Source organism: Sphaerodactylus townsendi, linkage group LG03 (assembly GCF_021028975.2).
Source record: "Sphaerodactylus townsendi isolate TG3544 linkage group LG03, MPM_Stown_v2.3, whole genome shotgun sequence".
Taxonomy (NCBI): domain Eukaryota; kingdom Metazoa; phylum Chordata; class Lepidosauria; order Squamata; family Sphaerodactylidae; genus Sphaerodactylus; species Sphaerodactylus townsendi.
In genome coordinates, this window is record NC_059427.1 from 27,646,823 (window position 1) to 27,664,542 (window position 17,720).

Sequence of the window (17,720 nt, forward strand, 5' to 3'; positions counted from 1 at the left end):
AGTTGCCAATAGTTAATTTAACAACAGGCTCAAAATGTACCATCACCGTGGACATTTGGTGTGGTGGGGGGAAGTCACTGAGCCAAAATTCCCTCCAAATATAGTCACATTTTTGGTTCAGCCTTGAATATTTTGTTTTATATTGTTAGAAGTCACATTATATTATTAGAAACCACGTGATCATGGATTCCAGAGTCTTTTTTTGTCCTGCAATTTTTGTCAGCTGATACCAACATCTGGATTTTTCAAAAACACACCAAAAAGGCATTGTTGTGTTCCAACAAGTTTTGTGTAAATTGCGCTGGATTATGCTGAATGTTTTTATGGTATTACAGATCTGGCAAGCAAGAGGCAAATTATCTCAGTGGCCCAGATGGAATGTCTGCCACTTTATCAAGCAAAATGGTTAGGCAGCTTATATTAGCAAAATTATGTGCCATTGCAGTCCTATTGTTCCCCCTTATCTGTCAAACTAGGAAATAAATCTACCAATTCCTGGATCCCAGATAGAGCTTTAAGGCCTGGGACTCTGAGGATGTGCATTTATGCTCATGAATCCTGCCAGATCAAAACTTAAAATAAGTGAAATTACAGAACCACAGTATCCTGAGTTGCTCAGCCTGCAGGGTGATACAGAATTAGAATCTGGCCACCTTTGGCAAGCATTTCACATCCTGATAGCCTACAGTTTATTTGTGATATGGTTGTTTTAGTTGATGGTTTCGTCTCGCTTCCACAGTGCAATAAAGCCATCTCCTAATAAGAGAGACATCCTAATAAGGATGCAGTGTTTCCTAAAATGTATTGAACTTTATACGTACTACAGTTTTGGTCCAGTTTGGAGCTTTGTGATCTTTTATTGTATGTCCTAAAGACAAACTCTTCCCGGATTGGCTGCCCTCAGCATGCAATTCAAGTCAGCATTTAGCTGCAGTAGTTGGCGTAGAATAATAGGGTTGTTTTGCCAATGATGCTATTATAAGCCTCTGAAAACACAAGTGAATGAGCTATCCTAGTTTCCTGACATCAGCAGGAGAGCAGGGTAAAAAATTATCAGAACACCAGTTGTCCGCAGTGTGAGATTCGAGCAAGTGTGCAGGTTAATGGAGATGTAAAGAAATGATTGCAATTTCTGGGAATTCTTGTGGTGACAAATATATTGTCTGCATTAAGCAAAAGGTATCTAGTTACTTTGAAAATAATAAGCTGTTGTTGTGTTAAGAAATACATGCAGAGAACGATTTGATAGAAGAAACAACCAAACTGGTAATTGGAAAGTTAATGGAAACAAAGAAAATTTAAGTGTCTGGGTGTTAGTGCTACTTTTAAAAATTTATATATTTAATCTATAGATTTTGTGGGGGTGGGGAAATCGACGGGTTTACAAAAAAGCTCTTGGAAGTTTATATTAGCTTTAATTAGATTTAGACAGAATTCATTATTTTTAACAGCTTTTCATTAGTGAGCTGAAGTCATTATTTGGAATATACAGTAGCAACTAGCCAAACAAGCTGATTTTTGGCTTCTAGTTAAAGAACGCGTGTGTACTGAATAAAGTATTATTAAAGCTACATTTAAAAAAGAATTGTTTTAGCCCAAGGAAAAGAGTCTAACCATTTTAGCTGAAGGTCTATGCAAGGGTGTTTCTCTGTATGAATGGAAACAGTGTTTTCTATCTCCCCCACCCTCACCAAAAAAGGGAAAGAGTTTGAAGTGAATTACAAATAAAAGAGCTGACATATTGGATTGACATATTTGACTTTCTGTCTCCAACAGAGGTACAACCACCAGGACTGAGGATGCAGTATGCCAACCCCACCCCCAGTGGGAACAGGGGATTCCTTGCTTCCACCTGGTTTTTCACACTACAGTTCTGAATAGTGGCAGGAGAAAAATAAAGTAACGCCCTGTGGGCGACAACATAATAACACTTCTAGGAAAACCTAGAAATGACATCACATCTCTCTAATAATTGGGCAAAAGTCTATGGTAAATCCACAGAGTTTCCTCTAGGAGTTGCTGATACCTCTACTATAAAGTTGCTCGTACTTTAACCAATTCCTAGAGAGGTGCGACATCACTTCTGGGTTTTCCTACCTCCTGCCCATCTCCTGGTGGTCGCCAGGCCAGGCAACCCTGTGTGTACCTCTGTTGAGTATTGTTTGTTAGTGTGATTTATCTTATTTGCTGGATCCTTTGTTGACTAGCCAGATGCAGAGTATGTTGGAGAGAATAATTTCTGTTTTTGGGTGTGGCTCAGCTTTAATCCTAATGTACTGCATCTAAACATGAAGACTGTAATGTAGGATTTTTTGCAAATAGTCATTGATAAATCTCTCTTTTAAGGATGCCTTGATTCATCTAATTGTGCTACACTGCCAGTATAGTTGGATCTACGGTATAACTGTAGAAAAAATGTATCAGTAAGAATTGATTAATTAATTGCATTAAGAAAGAGATTAAATTGTTAGAGTAAGTATGTTAAATAATATTGTGATAATTAACCTGGATTTCTCTGGCTGGACAATAACAAGATTTACCTGTCTGGACAGTGATGCATGGATCCAGTCATTAAGACATTGATAGCATGGGGTTTATCAGGTTGCCTTTGTCTCATCTATTGGGTCCTTATGGGATTTTTCTGATATAAAGAATATGTATTAGGTTCATTGGAGATGAGGTTAAAGTCTTAAAATAAAGAACAGTTTTGCTTTAGAGCAGCAATCTATGATATCCTAGTCCCAAATTCCGATCCTCTTCACTTCACAAGCAACACAAGTTGCTGCTTGGTGGTACCATGCTAACAGGCTCCCTTTGCTGTTCCTGCTACTTCTCCCTAATTGGAGCTGCATGTTTAAACAGTTGTACACTATTTCTCTATTGTTATCACTAAAATTAAAGCAAAGAGCTTCACAAATATCTGTAGTTCCCAAGAGATGTCCACCACCACCACCACCACCCCCCCCTGTAATTTCAAGACTATACTGGCACAACTCCCCTCCCTTTCTGATTGTTGCTAATATGTTGTGGAGGCGTGCAAAGAAATGTATGTAAATACTTGTACATAGATTAGCAGAGTTTGAAATTTCCAGTGTTTTAGCAGTAACTGTGAATACCTCTGGGAAGTTTATAGATAGGATGAAGATGGCAGCTCTCCCCTATTGAATGTCTTCAACATCTAGTATTCCATAAGAACCTGCTGCTGACCATTCAAGTTGCTAACCACTGGAGTGGAGTGGCTAAGTGTTTGAGCTAAACATCAGGTAGTACCAGGTTTGAATGGTCTCTCTGATATGAACCTGTTTCAATAACCTTGGGAGATCACTCCCTTCCCACAATTCCTCAGGGTTCCCTCTTCCCCAGGAGCAGCATTTTTTGGTGATAAGGAGGCCACAGTGGGTCAGGAGAACAGGAAAGTTTTGTTCAGCTGTTAGAAAATTTAGTCTGGATCCAACCCTTAGGTGTATTGTAAAATGCTTTTATAACACACATAATTAATGCAGGCTTTCTGAGATAGCACTAATGGGGAAAAAAACCTTTTAATATACTCTAGCTTTCACTTTTATACTATTTAGATTACATTTTAACTCTTTTTCCTCTTTCCTAAAGTTTTATCTACATAGCCATTGTTTGAAATTTAGTGAACTTGTCTTAGAGAATGTAACAATAAGAATTTAAAAAGATGTCATTAAATAATTCTTTGCAGATTTAATACATGGTACTAGACTGTTTGGCAGATGTGTCTTGGCATTACGAATTACTCCTGGTCTTCCAGTCTTCTGTGGAAGCGAGCATAATTCTTTTAGCAGAGTTTTCTTAAATGTTGCCATGTTATAAGCATGTTATCTCTTGATCATGTGGTGACTGCTTAGTCCCGATCGTGACGTGATTAATCCCGCATTCGCTGCTGGAGAAAAGAAGCCCATCGTCTTACATATTAGATGTCAGTTCCTTAAAAATTCCTTTTACTGCTAAGATATTATTAAGTGTCACCTTTAGTGTCATCTTTTTTATTCAAAAGCATTTATTTTAAAGTAAACTTTAAATAAAGTGTAGACTTTTCTTCCTTCTACATTAAAAAATCGATATGCCAAGGCAAGTGCAAATGCAAATGATTAGTGATATAATTCTCTGTACTTTATAGAACGCTTCATACTAAAGAAATTTATATAGTCTGGAATGGCAATTGTGCTTTGATGTAGAGAATAGGTAATCGATACTTGCAAGCTGGAAAAAGTGTTCTATTTCCTCCACTAATGATATAGGGTTTTTCCCCCCCTTTCTGCAAGACAATGATGTCTGGAGCATGAGACACTTAGAAAAAGAATTAATTTGAAATCTGTAGTGGAAGATCAGTTTCAATTAAAGCTGCACTTGAATGTTCATAGACAGAAAAGCTAGCAGTTAGCTTCTAAACCTTATAGTGGTTAGCTGTGAATAAGTGGATTCCAATGGAACTGGTCTCCTTTATTACCAAACTCATGAAATATATTTTCTTAACTGTTAACTATTTGTTGTTATCAGCATGAATCCTGCCACTTCATGGCTCTCCCACCTGCCCTTGTGTCAGGACTAACAGGAAAATATGTGTGTGTGGTGGTGGGGGGGAAGGGCAGAAATTATGATTATTTTATTTATTTATAATGGTTATAATGTGTCAGCATCTTGTCCAGGTCCACGTACTGAAAATTTTGCTCTCCCACCTGACTTTGTATCATCTGGCAGCGTTCCAGTATTTCCCCTGGTGTTTGGGGTAATTCCAGAACACTGCCTGATACCTTGATGTCACATACTGGTTTTTACCAGGAAGTCATGACAGTGTATTATGAAACATAATTTTTGCCCCTTGTCCCATATCCCAGAGGGTGCCAGGCAACAACATGTATCCAACGGAAGTGCCCCTTCAGTGGAGTAACTTCCACCACCCAGAAATGCGAAGCATGATGTTATTACTCGTTTTATTCCAGGCATTTAGAATGAAATCCCAAATATTTTTCATACTTTTCTTTTTTGTAAGATCTTAGATATAGAAGACTGTTTAGCTCATATTTTCTGCAGAAGGTTTTCTGATAGGTTAAATGCTGCTCAAGGTAGTAGTGAAAATGGCTTTCATGGCTGGAATCACTGGGGTGTTGTGTGGTTTCTGGGCTGTATGGCCGTGTTCTAGTAGCATTTTCTCCTGACATTTCGCCTGCATCTGTGGCTGACATCTCCAGATCCTCCAGATGCAGGTGAAACGTCAGGAGAAAATGCTACTAGAACATGGCCATACAGCCCGGAAACCACAGAACACCCCAGTAGTAGTGAAAGTTTGGATTCTAGAAGTGAAATCCCCAGAAACAAACATAAGTAAACCAATACCACAGTTTTGTTTATTGTTTCATCCCTGGCCATCTTCCCACAGATCTTGGAGTATTTCTGCACTTCCCCCCCCCCCGCCCCAATTTTTCGTTATCAACCCCCCCCCCCCCACACACACACATTTTAGTTGTGAGGCTGAGAAAGGGAGACTGGTCTAACATGAGCTGCATGTCAGAGTTTGATTCTCATGCCAGTCTACTGGTTCTAGTCTTTAACCATTTTACCACGCTGGCTTTGAAGGTGGAAGTTTGCAGATAATATGATGAATTGTGGCAAACAGTGAATCAACTGCTCTAAGCCAGAGGTTTCCAATTGCTCTAATCCAGGGATACACGTGGTTGCCTTGGCACCCACTAACTGGCTGGCCGGACGCCTCCTATTAGTATTACTATTAGTGTTTGTCATCGCTGTTTTAAAGATTTTAGTGATTTGTTTTATCATGTTTTATGTTGTACACCGCCCAGAGCCCCTAGGGGATGGGGCGGTATAAAAGTTTAAAAAATAAAATAAAATAAATAAATAAATAACACCTTTCCTTGTGCTTCCTATGTGTTTTTAGAAAGTAGGTGGGGCCAAGTGGGGCTTTTGCCCAGCAGGGATTCTGACTGAACACTGAAGATTTGATTGGCTGTGCATAATGCTTTGGCAGCAGCTGCACAGCTCAAGAATCCTAACTGTGGCAGCCATTTTGTGACTGCGCCTGCCATGCTGTGTCAGAATTCCAAAGGTGCCCAGTAGTTTCAGAAAGGTTGGGGACCCCTGTGTCTTTGCTCAGCATTAAACGCTTATTATTTGGACCATCACTACAAAATATTTTCCCTCTCTTTGAAACAGGTGCATATGGTCCGGAGCACTGGGTTACTTCAAATGTGGATTGTGGGAGGACTCACCAGTCTCCAATAGATATCGTGGATCACCAAGCACATGTTGGAGAAGAATACCAAGAAATAAAGCTAGATGGTTTCGAAAATGAATCCTCTAACAAGACATGGATGAAAAATACTGGGAAAACTGGTAAGGGCTACATTATTGTATTTCATGGCCTCTATTGTTTCCCCTTAGCTCTGTCTCATTCTTGGGTTTCCCTGATCTTTGTGCGACATTCTAACCATTACACCAGACTGCAGGATAATATGAAAGAAGGAGAAGAAGAGTTGGATTTATATCCCCCCTTTCTCTCCTGTAAAGAGACTCAAAGGCTTACCAACTCCTTTCCCTTTCCCCCTCACAACAAACACCCTGTGAGGTAGGTGGGGCTGAGAGAGCTCCGAAGAACTGTGGCTAGCCCAAGGTCACGCAGCTGGCATGTGTTGGAGTGCACAAGCTAATCTAGTTCACCAGATAAGCCTCCACAGCTCAAGTGGCAGAGCGGGGAATCAAACCCGGTTGCTCCAGATTAGAGTGCACCTGCTCTTAACCACTATACCGCGCTGGCTCTCTCTATACTGATCAGTTGGATTTTTCCACTCCCCACCCCTGCTCCATGTAATAAATTCCTAATAATTTCCATTCACATTTTCATTGTGCTTTTCATTAACTTATTCTTCATTTATTTATTTATTTATTTATTTATTTATTTATTTATTTATTTATTTATTTATCTTAATTATCTTAATTATCCTTTTAGTCTTTATTTACTGCTACTTTTAAAGGTTTTAGTTGTTTTTATCTGTATACAATGGTTCTCATGTTGTACACCGCCCAGAGCCCTTAGGGAATGGGGCAGTCTAAAAATCTGAAAAAATAAAATAAAAAATAAAATATTTATTTATTTATTTATTTATTTATTTTGTTTGTTTGTTTGTTCCACTTATATACCGCCCTCCCCCGAGGGGCTCAGGGCGGTTTACAACATTAATACAAACAAGTGGAAGGATAAAATACAATATTAAATATTAAATATTAAAATGCAGCGCTTAAATTCTTAACCATTTAAAATACAGATGGTGTATGACCATTTAAACTCCTCTGAGAGAGGGAACAGCCCTTTGTCCCTTCCTCTTGTTCATTTGGGCCAAAACCCTGAACAGTTTGTTTGTTTGCATGAGACACAGGTGCTCGCCCCAGCTCTTGCAGTATATTTAATCCTGTGCTTTTACAGTGCATGTGTACTTGCAGGAAGAACAATGAATCTCCTTTTACTCTGGACTCCAGTACTTTACAAGGGCTCTTATGCTCAAAATGTTAACACTTTTTGTATGTGTGTGTGCGACGAGGTGATTACAGAAAGTTGCATTTGGCTGGCTGTAGCCCGGCCTCCTAAATATTTATAGAAACATCTACTTTACTAAAAATCCAAACTTAATGGCTTTCTGCCGCGGTCAGAAACATCTGCATAGGCTTTTTTTGCAGCAAAATCTTCTGCAGTTGAATTTTAATGAGCTTTCTACCTTTCATTTGTGGGAGGGCGAGAGGGCATCTTGTTATGCTAAAGAGGGCTTTCTGGAAGTCCCAAGGCATTCAGGGCCATGAGAACTCCGTTAAGGAAGGTGCTTGCCCTTTTACTGACTGTTTCAGGTAGCACAAGGCTCTTCTCAGTGGGAATGTTCAACATGTTTTTCTTAGCCCTTAAGCAATCTAAAATTATGTACATGCTTTCTCTCACCTCTGCTGTGTGCATTGGACACTACTGGAATGTTTCATCCCTCCCCCCATTTCTTTAAGGATTTCATTGAGTTTTTTCAGTCTAAGCTGGGGGTCTCCAACCCATGGGCCTCCAGATATTCACGGACTGCGATTCCCATCAGCTCTGCCAATTGGCCATGCTGGCAGGGGCTGATGGGAATCATAGTTCATAAACATCTGGAGGCCCATAGGTTAGAGACCCCTGGTCTAAACTATAACTTGCTGTCACATCCATGGTTTTTTTCCAGTTGTTAACGACTCTTGTACGTGCTATTCTGCTTGGTTGTTATCACTGTTGACACATCCATTTCCCCCACCCCTTTTTAATGGTTCTTGTTGTACATGCTGTTGTCATCACTGTACCACAACCTTGAATACATTTATTTGGGAATAAGTTGAACTGATAAGTTGAACCCATCATCATAGTTATATCAGAATAAGAATCAACAAATGCTCAGATCATGCAAAGTGAAGTGCAGATTGTGCAAGAAAGCTAACGAAACTGTAGATGTACTCAGCTGCTGTAAAAAGATCGCCCAGGCTGAGTACAGTCAGAAGCACAACTGAGTGTCCAAGATGATCCACAGGAATTTATGCCAGAATTGCAACATCAAGACAGCTAAAAACTGGTGGGAATATTGTCCAAAGAAAGTTATGGACAACGAAAAGGTGAAGATCTTATGGGACTTTTGAATTCAAGCGGACCAAGTGTTGGCGCATAATACACTGGACATCATTGTAGTCGAAGACAAGAAAGTGACCATCATTGACATAGCAGTACCTGGAGACAGCAGGGTAGATGAAAAAGAATGTGAGAAGATCACTAAATACTATGATTTGAAAATCAAGATTCAGCAACTATGGCACAAACCAGCTGAGGTTGTCCCAATAGTAATTGGCACCATGGGCATCTTTCCTGTAGTAGTGCACTGCCGACCCAGCAGTGCCGTAGTAGAACGTTGGGACGCCGACGGACCTGCGGCCTTGCCGGTCGCATCGCACCCCCACTCCTCATCCCCCATGAGTCACGGGTCGTGAACTGTCTGGCTCAATCACCGGGCGCAGGGACAATGATCTTGCCCCCAGGTGAGGATTAGGCTCAGACGCGTACGCTCCTCTCCGCACGTAGCCAGATGAGATCATGCATCACCTGATGATCTCCCGACCTCCCGCTCTCCCGGAACTCCCCCCAGTCCTCCCTCCTACACGCCCCCGATAGAGTAACAATAAAAGGTGCCAGGAACCGGCAGGCGGGAGACTCGCCAGGAACACGGACCTCCGGTCTCCCGCTGCTGGCGATCTCCACCAGATGTTATCTCCGCGTCTCGTCTCGTTCTTACGCTGACCGCGTGGGTCGACTACAAGCTGGTGCCGAAACCCGAATCCTCGACCTCCACCCTGCTCACCGCCGCCTGGGAAGGGCCGCGATAATCGAAGTCCGGCTGGATCGGCGCATCCAGGGACCACCGTTTCGGCATCGCGTGTCCTCTGGATCGGCGTATCCAGAGACACGCCCTAGGACACTCTCTCGTCCGGACGGAACACCGGTGAGTATGGGAGCTTGCAAAAGCAGGGCTTATGACAAAGCACGTTGACGAACTGAAAGCTGCTAACGAAATGCGGCAGGGTCCCCGTAAAGAGAAGGGAGCTGCGCAAATTGGTTGAGGAGATTGAAGCTCAGTGTCCATGGTACCCAGAGGGGGGGACATTGAATCTTAAGGACTGGGGAAAACATCGGGCGCACTCTTCGCACAGAGCCTCGCGCGCCGATGTCGCTGCTACTGACGTGGAGACAATGTTTTGTCGCCATCAGCCTGCAGACCTACGGCTCCCTTGCTGTAGGCCGCCCTCCTTTCGATCTTTCACCTTCAATTTCAACCCCGGAATTTTCTCTATCCACTAAATTGGACGCCTCGTCCTCCTTCTGCCCTCGCCCTTCACCCATTTCGATCTCTCCCGCGGCTCAGTCAGCCTCCCCTTGCTCCGCCTTCATTTTCCGAAGCCACTGCACCTCCGCCAGCCATCGTGAATGGCTGGTTTCAAAACTCTCGCAGAACGATTAGCCACGATCTGTAGAAGAAAGAAACCCTGACGGAAGACGATGCCGGATATTCTTGCATTGTGCCCCATCCACTTCACAGATACTGAGGAGGATGGCATAGTTCGGCTGGTTGTCGAGCACCGCACTCTGAGCTATAATATCCTCACCGAGCTCCGCAGCACGCGGGACGTAGGAGTCACTAGCCCCTACGTGAGAGGCATGCTGGAAGCCATCGCAAGGAACCACCTAATGGTTCCAGATGACTGGAAAACCACCTTTCGCATGCTCCTGAGCCCCTGCGCAGTTTGTGGTCTGGGAAAGTGAGTTCCGCCAGCAATGCTTCAACAGAGCAGCCACCTCTGGCGGCGCCTACACCGCCAGCTTTACGGTTTCTGATGCTTTTGCCAATCCCAACGATCAGATTGTCCTGCCTGAGGCCACCCTTACGGTCGCCTCTGAGTGCCTATAAGGCATTTATCAAAGTCCCCAATGCCGCCAGCCAACTCAGTGTTTCCCCTCCATCCGGCAAAAACCCCAAGAGCCCTATGCTGAATTTGTAAACAGGCTCCAGGAAGCGCCCAAGAGGCAAGTAGATAGCAGGGAGGCGCAAAACGAGCTCCTCATGCGCCAGCAAAGGAGAACGCTTCCATGGAGTGCCGCGAGGGCAATCACGGGCCTAGGCAAAAATCCTGAACTAGCCGACATGCTTAAGGCTTGCCAGGACATTGGGTCCTCCGCCCACCAAGCTAGCCTCCTCGCCGCAGCACTCTCCACCGGCAGGAGACAGTCTCAGGATGACTGCTTTAACTGCGGCAGACCCGACACTTCCGGGCGGAGTGTAGGCAGCCCGTGGGGCCTACAACCCCGATGGAGGAGGGTCCTCCCCAGGGAGGAGAAGGCCACCTAAAACCCGGGTGCCCACGCTGCCAGAAGGGCTTCCATTGGAGAGACGACTGCCCGCCGGGAAACTCCCGCCCGGCCGTCTCCCCAGCCCAGGACCAAGGAGGAGAGTACTAGAGCAGACCCAAACGCCAAGGCCCCTGCCAAAACCACCCCCCTCTCGTGGCATCTCGCTCACATGCACCCAGCCCATCTCCTTTAAGTTCCCCCACGAGGTTCTTGTCGCCCCAACTCAGTATGACGCGCCCATCCCTACCGGGACAATTGGGCTGGTGCTGCCAAAGCGCCTCTGCCGCTGAACAGGGACTGTTCATCGCCCCCCGAGTGATCGACTCCACGCACTAAGGACCCATCCACCTCCAGGTCTGGACAAACATCCCACAGGAGCTGCCTGCTGAGCCAGCTGCGCCAGCTGATTCTTCTTGCCCCATGCGCTGCCCGCTGCTTCGACCCAATAAAGGCTACGAGCCCCAGCAGCCAACATGGCGCAGCCTACACCACCGCCGCAGCGGTGGAGACGCTTATCGGGAGCTCCCGCCCATATCTGGAGCTCGCCATAGAAGGGATGTAAGTTCAAGGGCCTGGTGGACACCGGCGCTGATGTTACCGCCATCAGAGCAGCCGAGTGGCCCGACCAGTGGCCGACCAGGCTTGCCCGCACATCTGGGGTGGGGAGACAAACCGCGAGACGGAGCATCCGCCCGCCACGGTCAACAGCCCAGGACTTTGAGCGGCAGCTCACAGTCCGCCCCATCGCTCTAGATATCCATATGTCAATCTCTGGGGAAGAGACCTCATGAGTCAGGTTAAAACGACTCTGGTTTGGGACGGTAGAGCCGCCACAGGTCATTGATCCCAATCTTGCCCTCCGAAATTATTTTCTAACTCCCACAGGAAAACTGTTTCCCTCTCCCCTCCTCTTCTCCTTCTATTTTTTCGACCAGTAAAGGCGGGAGGGCCAATTGGCTGACTGGCCCTCCCTGGATTAAAAATCTGGGTCTGCCCTGATACCGCAGCACCGCTGTCAGACAGGCCCCAGTTTGAAAAAGGGCTGCCGCCATTATGCCGCTTAATACCCAAACCCATTTGGGTTATGAGCTGCTCCAGCCTGGCAACTTTATCAGTACCATGTTAAAGGTTGGCCAGCCTAAAATAAACCGCCTTTAAGGAGCGTCTCAAGGTAGGCGGCGATTCCCCAAGATAATTCGATCACAAAATCTAGCACCATCCAGCTTCCTGCATTAGCCACCAAGGTCACGGTAAGTGCAACTCCCTTGCAAAGAAACCCCCCCTTCCTTTCTCCTTTGTTTGTGCGAGGAATTTGCCTCTCATTGCCTGATTGCTTCATTCCCCGGATTCACCCATCCCCCCAAAAGGTGCTCCCAAAGCCCCCTTTGTGTTGCTGATTAAGCATGCATACCCACAATCCCCCCAAAACACGCCTGTTCTCTTCTCGAGGCTCGGACCCTCAGCCTTTGACGCACCCTGATGACGCCTGAAGCCAATTCCCACCAGGGTCGCTTTCTACCTCCTGCCCTCCCTGTCAAACAACTAAAGAAAGAGGAGTGTAGGCGGCCCCCAGGAGGGTTGCATTAGAAGCAACCTTCACAGGCTGCAAAACAAGCCTCCCTCCTTCCCATATTAAATCTAAACACTAACTCGACACTAACTCGATCCCAATCTCCCGCCATCCGCTCTAGAACTGAGCCTGGCGGGAACCGGCCCCCCCCGTAACCTGGGAAAGGGGTGTGTGTTTCAGTCCCTCTTCCTACAGGTTCCCGTGGACTCCGATTCGGCATGATAGGCCCGCCCATGGAATGGCGCCAGGAGGAAAACCAACCCCATCCCGGAGATGGAACGCGATCTCTTCTAGAGGATCTCACGCCAGCTTATCCCGGGACAGGAACGCCGTCGCCAACGCCCAAAGACCCGAATGACCTGGGGAGACGCCAAGGCGACCACCAGCCAGGCTCCCAGCGTTGCTGCGCCAGCAAGACCACCCCGAGACGCCCGAGAACCTCTGTGCCGCTCTCTTTGCGATCATCACCACCAACTCAGCGACCACCATCCTTTGCCTGCTCTGCTGCCTCCTGCCGATGGCAATCGGCCACCCCCTGGCAAGCTTTCACCAGACCAACATCTGGGAGCAGTTTGCTGCCGCTGCCAACGTCTCATCTTTTCTGCCTGGGCCAGTACCTCAGGGAGTCGGGAGCCTGTTAAGCTCCTGCCTGCTCCCCGCCTGCAAAGCACCCGGAGACTTCCTAGCGAGTCTGGGCTGAGCCCTTCATGAATGCCTCATCCATCCGGATATTCTATGAGCCACTGGGGACCCGCCGTCCAAACCCTCGGCTGGCGCTTTTCCCTTTGTCACCAAGACGGGTCGCTAACCACGAAGTCCAACACTCTGCGCCGTGATCACCGGGCGCAGCCGAACGGAAACCGAATTCGGCCCATTCGCTGCTCGCCAGTTGGAACTGCACACACATGGAGGACATTCCCCCCGTGTTCGGAAACATCCTGCTCCCCAGGGGCTGGTTCTGGACCTGCGGGGAGAGGACGTTAACTACATCCCCGCCCACTCCCTGCCGGAACTCTTTGCTGCCTCAGTCGCCTCACCATTGTCCTACCCCAGGCTCCACCCCGGGAGCCCGGACGCCGCCGCCCTGCCTTTCGACTCCTCCTGTCGGAGCGACGCAGTCGCCCTCTCCGAAGCGGAGTTCGCCTCCCTCGCAACTTCCTAGTGGGAGTCCCCGGACTCGCTTCCTACAATGCTAAGACTATTGGCCGGCTGGCCTGTTCCCCTTACGAAGTCCATCAACTTACCTCCACCGCTCTGGATGCCCTGGCCTCCCGAGCAGCAGTGGAATCTTCGCTGCTTCACCCTAGACAATCGCGTCCGCTATTGATTATTTGTTGTTGTTACATCACCAAGGTTGTGAGAATGTACATAATATGTGTTGTTTTAATCTTTCTGATAATTCCCAGTTGATCCACAGGGAAGTGCGTGAGTTGCAAGAAGTTGTATCTAATCTGAAGCATGATGTTCTGCCCCATTGGTGGTCAGCCCTCTGGAGCTGGCTGCCGGGAGTGATGGTTGAGTGCTATTGTACAGCTCTGCATTGGTTTAATTGTGTGCCTTGTTATCGATCTTGTTTCATTCAATGCGTGTCTAATATTGCCTGTAACGTGAGTAAGAAACCCCACGTTTTTTCCTTACACCGCAAACTAAGTTCTAATGTTGCACAAGCAGCTTGGTCAACTTGACCATACGGGCGGAGGAGACAAGCGCCCCTTTAAATCGCCCTTTAGCGTTTCGGCCCCCCGTTTTCTAAAATGTAAAAAAGGAGGAGATGTAGTAGTGCACTGCCGACCCAGCAGTGCCGTAGTAGAACGTTGGGACGCCGACGGACCTGCGGCCTTGCCGGTCGCATCGCACCCCCACTCCTCATCCCCCATGAGTCACGGGTCGTGAACTGTCTGGCTCAATCACCGGGCGCAGGGACAATGATCTTGCCCCCAGGTGAGGATTAGGCTCAGACGCGTACGCTCCTCTCCGCACGTAGCCAGATGAGATCATGCATCACCTGATGATCTCCCGACCTCCCGCTCTCCCGGAACTCCCCCCAGTCCTCCCTCCTACACGCCCCCGATAGAGTAACAATAAAAGGTGCCAGGAACCGGCAGGCGGGAGACTCGCCAGGAACACGGACCTCCGGTCTCCCGCTGCTGGCGATCTCCACCAGATGTTATCTCCGCGTCTCGTCTCGTTCTTACGCTGACCGCGTGGGTCGACTACATTTCCAAAAACACTATGGCCCAGAGACATAGCTAGGAAAAATGGAACCCAGGGCAAAATCTGAGTGCCCCCCCCTCGCAATATGGGCGGCCAACCTCCCCAAACCATGACCAAACAGCGCTTTTTGCACCAGGTCACCATTACATTATAGAACATGCCCCAACACACAAATCTGAACACACCCAGGGCTCCCTAGTTTAAACAACATTGAAAGTGATGTTGTTTTTTGAAGGAGGGGGAAGCTACCCTGAAACAGCATCACTTTTAATGTTGTTTAAACTAGAGAGCCTAGATTCTCCTTTTAAATCCACCTTAAAGGGAGAATCTACCCCAAAACAGGATCACTTTCAATATTGTTTAAACTAGGGAGCCCAGATTCATCTTGAAGGGAGACTCTGGGCTCCCTAGTTTAAACAACATTGAAAGTGATGCTGTTTCAGGGTAGATTCCCCACCCCACCCTCCAAACAACATCACTTTCAATGTTGGTTGTGGTGGGTTTTCCAGGCTGCATGACCCTGGTCTGGTAGATCTTGTTCCTAATGTTACGCCTGCAACTGTGGCTGGCATCTTCAGAGGTGTATCACAGAGAGAAGTCTGTTATACACTGTGTCTAGACTTCTTTTATAACAGGGAATCCCATGGAAAAACAGATTCATGCCATTCACAGGACCATCGGATCCAACCCAGGGTTTCTGAAACTGTAGGGTCTATACAGGTGTTTTGATGTGTACTTGCGTTTGAGTACATATGCTTGAGATCTTGTACCACTTAGTAAGGGAGGCTGTAAAATGAACAATTAGATGAGCATTTCTGATTGTACATCCTCCTAATTATCCTTTTAATTATTCATCTAAAACAAGTAAAATGACCCCTGACAGAGCCATAAATGATTTAGATTCCATCAAATATTTATACAATGCAGCTGAATCCTACTGTGCATTGTAACATATTCACAGGAGTCTCCTTTCTTATGGGACTTCCCGTGAAGTATGTCACACTTTGAAAGCCTCTTTAACCCACTCCCTGGCTCACCATTCATCATACTTATACAAATGCCCCTCCCCCTCCGCCATTCCTCATCTCCTTCCTCTAAAATAGACACCTCCCTAAAGTTATGTCATATAAATCATATCTCCCCTGGCCCACGTTTTTAGCACATGTCATGTTGAACTCCCATTTATTACAGGCAAGGAAAGGTTTTTCATTTCAGAAAGCTCACAGAAAGTGACTTGAGAAGAATAACTTACACTGCTGTCATTATGCCTCGACTGTTTGTGTCTTCCATTCTGGAAGGAAACATAGCAGCACACACGGTACACTACAGAGTGTGGATACAAGCTGCCAAGTATTTTTTTTTTAACAACAGATTATCTTCTCAACTCCAAATCGGGTTCAGGGACGTGTGTAGCCAAGCAACACTTTAGCTCTGGGTCTTGCTGCTATCTGACTGGTCAGAATGGGTAGCCCAAGATCATGCCAACCTTAGATCTGTTTTTGCACTTGAACACGCATAGATGCCTTATGTTGAATCAGACCGTCAGTCCATCAAAATCAGTGTTGTCTACTCAGACTGGCAGCCGTCCTCCAGTGTCTCAGGAAGAAGGCACTCATATCACCTAGAGAGGGTGGCTAGTTTTAAATTTCTGGGCGTTATGATTAAAGAGGACTTGACCTGGCGTACAGACTGCCGCGGTGGTTAAGAAGGCCCAGCAAAGACTGTACTATCTGAGACTTTTAAGGAAACAACAACTGAATGGAAAACTCCTGGTGTCCTTTTACCTCTGTGCTATAGAGAGTGTCTTAACCTACTGCATCTGTGTATGGTTCTCCAGTTGCACAGTGGCAGATAGGAAGGCGCTCCAAAGGGTGATCACTACTGCACAGAGGATTATCGGCTGCCCTCTCCCCTCCTTGGAAGAACTCTATAATTCCCGAAGCCTAAAGAAAGCCCAAAATATTCTGAGAGACCCGTCTCACCCAGCACACTCTCTTTTTGAACTGTTACCATCTGGCAGACGATACAGGTCTATCAAAACTAGGACAAAGAGGCTTAGAGACAGCTTCTACTCTAGAGCTGTGGCTATGCTAAACTCTGCGGCTTTGTGTTGATGTGTTTGGGGCTGTGTAGGGATGGGTGGAGGAAGGGGAAAGTGAGGATGGGGTATGAGTCTGAAATTGTGTGCATCGAGGAATGCTGCTGTAGATTTCGTTGTGCATGCACAATGACAATAAAAATGCTTATGCTTACTGCCTGGTCCTTTGACTGGAGAGGCCGGAGGAAAACCTGGGGCCTCCTGCATTCCAAGCAGATTCTCTACCCCAACCCTTCCCGTAAGCTGTTGAACAGTATCCCTTTGGGCCAAAAAGTCCCTTCAACATTACTGTAAGAATTCCTCCAAGAAAGCTCGTGAGAGAGCTTGAATTGGTTTTGGTGGGGACTGGAACATCCAGAGGAAGGTAAAGGAGTGAAGCCTAACTTTTAGGCTCTCGCGGTTGTACTGAAAAATTCGAAAATCATTCGGTATAGTCTGTCTCAGAAAAAAAAATGTTAGTAGGATTGTATGTTCCTCCACCACTTAACTCAACATTTGATTTGATATTTGATTTGATATTTAATTTATATACCGCCCTCCCCCGAAGGGCTCAGGGCGGTGCACATCATAATGCATCAACAATACATGATAATACAACAAAGTAAACAGTAATAATATCAATTCACAAGCCCCACATGAGACAACAGTTCAGTAAAGGCTTAATCATTATACATCAGGTTAACAAATCAATAACAGTTACTGTGTTTCCCCGGAAATAAGACCGTGTCTTATATTAATTTTTGCTCCAAAGATGCACTATGTTTTATTTTCAGGGGATGTCTTTTTTTTGTGTGTTCTGTTCGCTGGGCATGCTTCCAAACAAAAACTTTGCTACGTCTTACTTTCGGGGGATGCCTTATATTTCGCACTTCAGCAAAACCTCTACTACGTCTTATTTTCAG

The 17,720-nt window shown here is 46.1% G+C and overlaps 1 protein-coding gene across 1 annotated transcript in view; it reads left to right on the forward strand.

Moving 5' to 3' along the window:
* PTPRG (protein tyrosine phosphatase receptor type G) overlaps positions 1-17,720 on the forward strand; it is a 703,641-nt gene that overhangs the window by 350,983 nt on the left and 334,938 nt on the right. The window contains exon 3 of the mRNA XM_048487318.1: positions 6,196-6,375. Within this exon, the coding sequence (XP_048343275.1) occupies positions 6,196-6,375 (180 nt within the window). The remainder of the gene's footprint in view (positions 1-6,195; positions 6,376-17,720) is intronic.